The sequence below is a fragment of the Lactuca serriola genome, chromosome 5 (genome assembly GCF_051521515.1).
Source record: "Lactuca serriola cultivar US96UC23 chromosome 5, Lser_US96UC23_V15, whole genome shotgun sequence".
NCBI lineage: Eukaryota > Viridiplantae > Streptophyta > Magnoliopsida > Asterales > Asteraceae > Lactuca > Lactuca serriola.
In genome coordinates this window covers 29,388,944-29,398,359 of record NC_136412.1, presented here as the reverse complement: position 1 = coordinate 29,398,359, position 9,416 = coordinate 29,388,944, and the positions used below count along the sequence as shown (strand labels likewise).

Below are 9,416 nucleotides of genomic sequence, written 5' to 3'. Positions count from 1 at the left end.
GAATTGAGTATTCAGGCTGCATACCGCTAAGTCGAAACTTCGGAAAATCATAACTTCCTCATACGAAGTCATATTTGGGGGTTCTTTTTTCATGCATGCTCTCGGTTTAACGAACTCTACGACTTTTGTTTAGATCACTAAGGCTAGATATGTCTCTATCTTAATTTCATATTTTACGTCATTCGGCGTCGTGCCGGTTCTGTCGCGAAACCTCGACAGATCATAACTTCTTCGTTATAACTCGGATTTCGGCGTTCTTTATATCTCCAGAATTCTTGTTTCAACCACTACGACTTTATGTAAAGATATCAGGTTTATCTCACACTTTAATTTTGACGCTTATTTTTATCCTTTATTAATTATATCTTTATAATTAAGTAATAAGCAAACAAATACACATAATTCACATAATACTCAAATATTTCATCATTAATACTTTAAGAAGAGTTACAAGGGTTAACCTAGACTATTACATCAACGAAAATGCCTAGCCTGGAAACGCGAGCGTTACAGTTAACAACATTTCAAGTTTACAGGGAAATTCTACTTTAAAAAGGGGTTTTATCTATCTAAAACTACAAACACGTAAGTACAAAATACACACATACTCTCGGTCTTGGTATTTAAGACTACATGACTTTTATAAGGAAATTAATGGATTTTTCTTGAAGCATACCTTACCATTACAAACAAAGGTTTTCAAACTCTACATCCAAAAGCTTATAAACTCGCCAACTTAATTGTTGACACTTTTTCAAAACTACTTGTATTCTCAGGAAATCAGTAAAACAAGTAAACCACAGCTTTTGAGGATGGGACGCTAAGGCGTCAACTAGTTCATTTTTGTCATCATAATGTAAATGATTTTGGAATATAAAACTCATGCTACAGTGTAACTTTTTCATTTACGTTATGATGGTTGTATTTGTTTGGGTCACTATTATACTCGTTGTTATGATACTATACATGAAGTCCACCACCCCAGACATTTCCGCCATCCTTGGTTGGGGGTGTGACATAAGGTCATAAGTCTAATGGCCCAACAAGGCCCAAACCAAAAACCCAAAATTTCACATCTTGGGGAGTACGCACAATGTACCATAAGTGTACGCCCCACATACTCACCCTCTAAGCACAAAATACAAGTCCTCAAAGCACGAAACTCCATTTACACTAAGCGTACTTCCGAGTATGCCCAACATACTCATCAGGGGCCAAAAATTCACTCTAAGCTCTTATTTGGTCAAGTCAAAGGCATCCAACCACTTCTCTTAACCCTAAATGATGTCTTAAATCATAAAGTCGAAACCTTTAAGCATTTGCGTGGCTAAAAAGGGGTAAATCTCCAAAATCCTTTTCTTTCACAACACTCTAAACCACTTAACTCTTTCAAGGTGCTAAGGAAACAACCAAGCAAACATTTTTATGGCTCAATACACTTCAAGACCTCAAAAAGGACAGTTAATATGTTTTAGAGTACTCCACACTCACAAAGATCCGAACTTCCAGACAAAAGCTCATGAAATTATGCCATAACAAGATCTATGAATAAATTCATCAAGTTTAAAGCTTTATACCTTGAGAAGATAGATCATGATGAACTAAGCCTGGATCAACAAGCTCCAAGCAATCCCACACTTCTCTAAGAAAATCCTTCTTCTTCCATGAGCACCAAAATGCATGAAATACCACCAAGAACTCAAGAACCACACCAATGGAGGCTATAGTTTCGTTTCTAGGGTTTAAGGGGATGGAGGTTGGAGATAATAGGGTTTGGTGATGAGTTAAGGTGCTTAACTAGGGTTTGGGTCTGACTGGAGTACGTCCAACGTACTTTTGGTACACCCAACATACTCCTTTAAGGCTCACGATCATTTCCCTTAGTACGCCCAGTGTAAACTAATGTACGCCCCACGTACTGGCCTTTACACTAGTACAACATGCATACACTTGTGTACGCCATGCGTACCCGGTTAACCCTAAATTCTCCAAACTTCTGAAGGCCATAACTTCTTTGTTATAAGTCCATTTTCCAACAATCATTATATCCACAAAAAAGTAACGAGAAGCTCTACACTTCTATCAACTCATCATTGCTTTAAAACTTTCTGAACAAAAATCCAAAATTCATAAAAGGTCTGACTGCCACTTTACAGTTACACCATTGGGCTCCAAATCACAAACCGAATTTCCATATCATCTATCATACCTTATCCACACCCAAATGGGTCTAAATCCCCCTTTCTCAAAGACTATAAGCTTTATGATGACCGATCTTCGGGTCACGACCCCACATTAGGAAATGATTCGGAAAAGGGTGTTACATATTTTATATATACTCATAAGATCTTGAGATGGTGAATAAATGGAGAATCCATAGAAAAAAGTTAAGGTATCGTTTGATAGTTGTTGTATGAAAAAGTTTTCTGACTAGAAAACTAACCATGGTGTTTGATTGTACATTTGTGTGACTATGTTGAATGATGAAAAATAACCATATTACCCTCATACTCAAAAGTTAAAAAAATATATATACAAACTTATGTATAGAGTATGAGTTATTTGTATAAAAGTCTTTAAGTTAGACCCAAAGTTGGTTTTTGTTAAATTAGGATAACATTTGCAGGTAGCTTGTTGATTTTACTTTTCCCCCACTCGTTTTCACCATTTCTCTTGTTGAATATGAAACTTACTGGGCATTTTTTGCTTACCAATGCAAGTAGCATCTTAGAAATAAATGGGAAGAATGCGAGGGTAGGGTTCAAACTTGAGACCTATGGGTTGTAGGTGATGCGTTCTCTGTTGGTTTTGGAAATAGATGGTGTGGTATATATAAAATTAAGATGTATGTTGTCATCTAAAAAAAGAGAATAATGACAACCTGATGGTAGAACCATACCAAGTTTTGATAATTATTGTAGTGCTTTAAATTTACAATACGTGTATCAATGCTAAAGTAAATGATTTAAATACATATTTTTAAGTATGTATTCATATAATATACACATCCATACATATAAATAAAATACAAATACATAATGTTACTTACAAATACACAATTTTATATGTATAAATATGTATTTTGATGAAAATATATTTTTAGTTTTGTAATAAATATGCATTTTAAATGTATAAATGAATATTTTTATGCAAAAATATGTTTTTTTTACATAGAAGTATATATGTTTACATAAAAACATAAACTCATATCATTACATTTGAACGAATGATTTAATCATTTGAAGCGTGCAAAATGGTTGTTTGGATTTCTTTTTCCAAAGTCATGATTCTAATTTCACTAAATATATGACAATTTCGACCCATTCACTTATATATTTATAAATTTATAAATTTAGTTATGTTTTATCTCTCAAACAATCAAATAATGAAAAATAAAAAAGTTTAACTATTATTTAAACTTAAAACTTAAAAGTCACCCATGCCCCATGATGGTATATATAACATTCTAAATCGTTTTATCCAAAAATATCTTTATGTATCGAGTTAAAATGAACTCAATTCTTTTTTTATGAATAATTAATATATAAAATATTATTACGAAAACTATACCATTATATTACATTATCGTTGTTATAATGTTTTTCAACTTACTGATTGCATTATACTTCTATTGAAAAAAATGAGGATGGCCTTTAATAATAATTCTTATTATTAAAAGCATTTACAAAAGACTTAAAAAAATAAATCCAAACCACCTTAGTTTTTATTAAAAGTTGAAATTAGAATCATTCTTCCAAAAAAAAAACACGGATAGAGAAAATCATCAATTTGTGCTGGATGCAAAAATTATGGAAGAGGGGAAGGTTTGGTTGAAAGAAGTTAGAGAAAATGTGGTTTGGAATACATCCCACATCGGCGTCTTAGAGGAAACAGAGGGGCTGGAAGTCGTTATATAAACCAAGCAGCTGGAGAAGTTAAAAGCACGCAGCCATGCAGTGAGCACAAAGCGAACTATTCTTTCGCCTTTTACTAAAGAATACCGTGTGAGCGCTGCCTATAGTGGCATACGCCTATTTTTGGAGAGTCTCTTCTTTTTGAGGAGCTCCAACCAATCATTAATGTTTGAAGCTTTTATATCTTACCAGATTATAGAATATTTATTAATTTATAAAAGATAGTTCGATTAAAGTATTTAGTTTAATTTGCCGGAGTGAAATTAACATTTTCAAGTCTAACTACGAAACCATTTATAGATTGAAAGGATTAAATTTACAAATATTCCTTGCTTATTATACCTTTGACTCTTATACACATCGTTAACTTTTTTTTTTTTTTTTTTTAATTATTTAGTTATAATTAACTATTCGACTAAATCACACTACGAACTCCAAATTAAAAGAAACTGACCCATTAAGAAGAAATTATAGGTTTTTACCTTTTAGTTAAAATCTTAGTCGGACATTTGACTTCTATATACAAATCCAACTATAAAAAAACAAACAAACATTAAACACCCCCTTAATGTAACTTGTGACAAGAGGAGAAAGGTAGGGTACATGAGAATAATGAGATATCAAGGAGCACTGCAGATTTGTGTTGATTACTCCACAAATGTGGAAACGATAAAATACTAGGACGTTGTTTGATAAAAACGAGATTAGTAAGTGTTCGATACACTACGTGTTAAATCATATCAATATGCATGAATTATTAAAAGCAAAATAAACTTTTGAGATAAACTTACAAAATTTTAACCCTGTATAAATGGATAAGTGATTGAATAATTTAATGTGTTTTCCCCAAGGTCATTGTAACTTCAAGAACAAAGATTGTAATTTTGGTTCATGCACTTGTTAATGTGTCGAACTTATGACTCGTTTTTACGCTTTCTATCACATGCATATACACAATCAACAAAGGAATATGTTATCTTTTGCTTGGGAGTTCTGTAATTGTACACCTCAATAATGGCTTTGCTTCTTTCTAACCATGAGGATTTCCCAACAATTTCAATTCTTTGACATTTTCTTCATTTGGTTATTATATGATGAATAGCCATAAAAAAGAAGAGGTAAGAATGTTAACTCCGTTAAATAAAAAAGAAACAACATCTAAGTCCTACATTAAATAAATAAATAGCTTCTAAAAAAATTGGTTGGAGACTTCAACATAATAAGAAGGACCTCTTTGAAATGGTGCATGCCACTATATATCTACAAAGAACATTTTATTTTACTATGATAAAAGTTTGACATGAAATATCTACAACAAATAAATAAATAAATAAATAAATAAATAAAAACATTGTATTTTTCTAGTTCCATAAACTTTTTTTTTGACTCCCTCACAAATTGATTATTTTCTCTAAGGGTGTTTATGTAAGATCATAACTTTTAATAATTATATTTGGATTCCAAAATATTGGTTTTGAAGATAACGTGGGACTACTTAATAATATATAATTTTAGTAAATTACATTCTGCTTGTATAATAGAGGTGAATAATTCAACAAGTCTGGCAAGTTAAGTCACACGTCAAAATGTCAAAATTGATTATTTTGGTTCAAGCAAAGTTGGGTTGTTATGAAACTATTGTTCCAATCATAATATAAATTCTTAAATAAATAATTTAGAATTTTGTATCTGTTTAAGATATAATTACGGTTACGTTAAACTTAGTCGGGTTGTTTAATATATATATATATATATATATATATATATATATATATATATATATATATATATATATATTATTTTAACTATTTGGCCTTTTAAGGATAAAACATAACCTAACAGACTCTATTTATTTGATAGAAGTAAAATGTAAAACTCATGAGATGTTTGGATATGTTTTGGTACTAATGATTTGATTTATAAAGCGTTTTAGAAACTTTGAATTAAAACACTCTAATTTAGGTTATTTATAGTCGAATAAAAAGTTTCACTATGATTGAAAATAAAACAAAATTACAAATTTACCCGTGTGCATTAATGTAATATTAAAAAGAATTTCACTCTTCCATTTTTCTTAATCAAAACAACACTTCGGTAATTTTATCCATCAGTTTCTAAATAATCAAAATTTATGTCCACAGATGGAATATTTTATTGGAATCAACCACTTCTAAAGGTGGAAGATAGGAAAAAGACGAGAGAGGAGGGAGATGGTTTGAAACTTTGAATTAGTTTGGGAGTTCATCCCACATCGCTGACTTAGAGTAAGTAGAAGGCTTTGGAGTCGTTATATAAACCAAGAAGCTGAGTATGAGAAAGGCACGCAGCCATGCAGTGAGCACAAAGCGAACTATTCTTTCGCCTTTTACTAAAGAATACCGTGTGCGCGCTGCCTATAGTGGCATACGCCTATTTTTGGAGAGTCTCCTCTTCTTGAGGAGCTCCAACCAATCTTATGAGTTCAAATTTTCAAAAACAAAAACATTCACGTTAATTTCCAACGTTTGAACTCAAAATTAAAATCCATTTGCACTTATTTGGCTAATTAAACGAATGAAAAGAGATAAAAGAAATTTTCAACTATTCTATGAAGTCTAGATGTTTAACTGGATCAAAACCTCAAAAAGAGCCAAAGCTGGTAGTTAATGTGTTCCTACATATAATTGCTCTCATAATACAAACATAGATTAGTCCGAGAAAAAAAGCGATAGACAAAAAAGAAAGAACTCAAATCCAAAACCACATTCGTAAAAATACTAAGCAAAATTGTGCATATCATCTCATGAGAGCACTTTCTGGACCTCAGCTGTAACATCTTGTGGCTGTTTTTCTGCATGAAGGTTTGCAACAATGTTTTTCTTCTTGTAATAATCAATAACCTTCAAATCATACACCAAACAAAAAAATTATAAGTTATATTTACAAGTATAATTGACACTATATATTAATTGAAGACAATGAGACATACTGGCTCAGTCTGTTTATGGAATGCTTCGAGTCTTGCCTTTAGCACAGCTGCTGTGTCATCTTTCCGTTGAATCAAAGGCTCTCCAGTCACCTTCAACACACACAAAGTAACAAAAATCATTCAAAAATAAATAAAAAACAAAATTCAATGAAGCTGATTACTAAATTATATAAATAAATAAATAAATCTGACATACATCATCTACGCCAGGAACTTTAGGGGGTGCAAATTTTGAGTGATAACTCCGACCACTTGAAGGATGGATCCAACGGCCAGTAATCCTCTCCTCTAAGACTGCATCATCTATTGCAAAGTTTAGCACTTTGTCAACTTTCACCCCTCTACTTTCAAGCATCTCATCAAGCTATTATAACATAACACACAATTAAAATATCACATTCAAGAATCTTGATTGATGTTCAAAAAAAATAAAAAAATAAATAAAAACCTTTTCTGCCTGGATCACTGTTCTTGGGAATCCATCAAGAATGAAACCTTTTTCACATGAAGGTTTCTTGATAGCTTCATCAATTATCCCCACTACTAAGTCATCAGAAACCAGTTGTCCCTATTAAACACATTGGAATTTAGGGTGTGATGCGAGTACAAAGTACAAACAAGTATATATAGTAAAGTAAAACACATACATTGTCCATAGCCTCTTTTGCTTTGATTCCAAGAGGGGTTTTTGAAGCAACAGCAGCTCTTAGCATATCACCCGTTGCCAGGTGGCATAGACAGTATTCATCCTTGATTATTGGTGACTGGGTGCCTTTACCAGATCCAGGGGGTCCTACACAAGATGAAAAAACATATCTTCATTGTCATGGGAAACGTATAATGAATCAAAGATCTACAATTGAGACACTATTTACCTAGAATAATAAGAATGTGTCACATAATTCACATTAATCTTGATGCAAAATACAACATGTAAAAGTTGTAATAAATGTTGATCTGTTATATACTTGCCTATGATTCCACTAAGCTCTAAAATTTGACACTAACCCTACCTTGCTAGTCGCTATTATGATTAGTTGATTACCCCTCCTGTAAACAATATAGGAAGCAAATAGAATGCTAAAAGAATGTTTCTGCAATCTCCTATAATAACCAAAATTTCTAACTAAACCAAATCCAAAATCAAGTACTTATAACCTCACGTTTAGGGGAAAAAAATCATATTTGCTGCATTTCTACGCAGCAATACGATAAAGTCAATAAGAAAACACAAAAACTCATAGCAAACAGAATCCCAAATGAACGTTTCTGCAATTCTCTAACCGAATCAAATCCCTGATAACTTCCTGTTTAGGAAATTGGCATATGTTAAATGCGCAGCATGTTCGACATAGCAATCCGATGAATTAAAAAAAAATATAAAAAAAATTAAAAAATCCTAAAAGAGAACCTTCTGTTGACTAAATCGCATCGGATCTGAGCAAATTAACAAGACCAACACTTTGTGAAACAAAATTCAGGAGGAAATGCTTATCCATGGAGAAAAAATGGACATGCAAACAAGAGGTTACCGACGAGAATGAGGCGTTTGTCGGGTTTGGTAGAGCATTTCATACGACGAAGCAGCTCCGTCATTAGATCTACCGACTGAAAATCCTCCAAATTCACCGCCGTTGAACTTGTCATGGCCTCCTGTAGGGGTCTTTGCTCTCAAAATCTTCAAAACAAATTGATCAAATGATCAGTAATAGTTCTTGAGAGCTTCTTCGTCTGCTCTGTGAGCCTGTGAAGACTTTGAGATATGCTTCGATTTAAGTCCCACAAAAGTATACCAACACGTTTCCTTTTTTACCCTCCATTGAATAAACTGATTATCTAATGGTCACAAAATCAAATAAATCAAATGGTAATTCATCTTTAAAAAATATTAATAACTTGATGAAAAATAAGTTGTCATTTTTTTAAAAGAAAATTAACAATACATAATGATGTTGCCATTTCATCTATTAATATCTCAGCTTATTATTACAATCTCAAAAGCATACCAACATATAATAATGAGTATTCCTTTCAAATTTATATATTATCCAAGGAGGGCGCAAGATTTCATCTTAGGAGTGACACGATAGTAGAAAAAAAAAATCAAAAATTACACTGCGTGCAGACAAGTCAGACATTGTCGATGCCACCATGAAACCCTATACAAAATCGTCCCTGATTATAATTCAAGCAAATATAAGTGATAATGCTTACTTTCTTTTATGTCAACCTAAAATCAAACAAGATAAATATCAGAACCGACACACCATTCTTTTAAAGTCCTCTATATTAACAACGCATAGTTTTTACATTGACCAAGTATTGTTTTTTTTTTGGATAGCTTTAATATATTTTTTGGATGTTATATGTTGGTAACATTTACCAAATATTATACTTTGACTTTTTTCGTTCGTTAGGTGTTTAATAATCATGAAAATTTAAGAGAGTATGTGCATAAATGTGACATGGTGTCTTGGTATTAGACCTGGCAAAACATGACACGACACGAAATTAGCGGGTTAAGGTCAGAGATT

At 32.2% G+C, this 9,416-nt stretch overlaps 1 protein-coding gene and 2 non-coding genes across 3 annotated transcripts; 2 read left to right on the top strand and 1 right to left on the bottom strand.

Moving 5' to 3' along the window:
* The first annotated feature begins 3,947 nt into the window (after positions 1 to 3,947).
* LOC145055804 (U5 spliceosomal RNA) lies at positions 3,948 to 4,065 on the top strand. The gene has a single exon (XR_013685358.1). It is a non-coding gene; the product is annotated as a U5 spliceosomal RNA (small nuclear RNA).
* Positions 4,066 to 6,239: 2,174 nt separating this feature from the next.
* On the top strand, positions 6,240 to 6,357 carry LOC145055801 (U5 spliceosomal RNA). The gene has a single exon (XR_013685355.1). It is a non-coding gene; the product is annotated as a U5 spliceosomal RNA (small nuclear RNA).
* Positions 6,358 to 6,513: 156 nt separating this feature from the next.
* LOC145052268 (adenylate kinase 4-like) lies at positions 6,514 to 8,655 on the bottom strand. The gene is made up of 6 exons (XM_079000059.1): positions 8,415 to 8,655; positions 7,530 to 7,675; positions 7,331 to 7,450; positions 7,079 to 7,246; positions 6,883 to 6,972; positions 6,514 to 6,793 (listed from the first exon to the last, which is right to left on the bottom strand). Exons 1-6 carry the CDS (start codon positions 8,527 to 8,529, stop codon positions 6,695 to 6,697), a joined length of 738 nt encoding a protein of 245 aa, XP_078856185.1. The 5' UTR covers positions 8,530 to 8,655; the 3' UTR covers positions 6,514 to 6,694.
* Between the last annotated feature and the right edge of the window lie 761 nt (positions 8,656 to 9,416).

Bases quoted from the DNA above. Each gene is read 5' to 3' on its own strand.
- LOC145052268 (XM_079000059.1), bottom strand. From the start codon at position 8,529: ATGACAAGTTCAACGGCGGTGAATTTGGAGGATTTTCAGTCGGTAGAT. The intron at 7,451-7,529 runs GTATGTGTTTTA...TGTGTTTAATAG, and splicing joins CAAAAGAGGCTATGGACAAT to GGACAACTGGTTTCTGATGA. The intron at 6,973-7,078 runs GTATGTCAGATT...TGTGTGTTGAAG, and splicing joins AAGTTCCTGGCGTAGATGAT to GTGACTGGAGAGCCTTTGAT.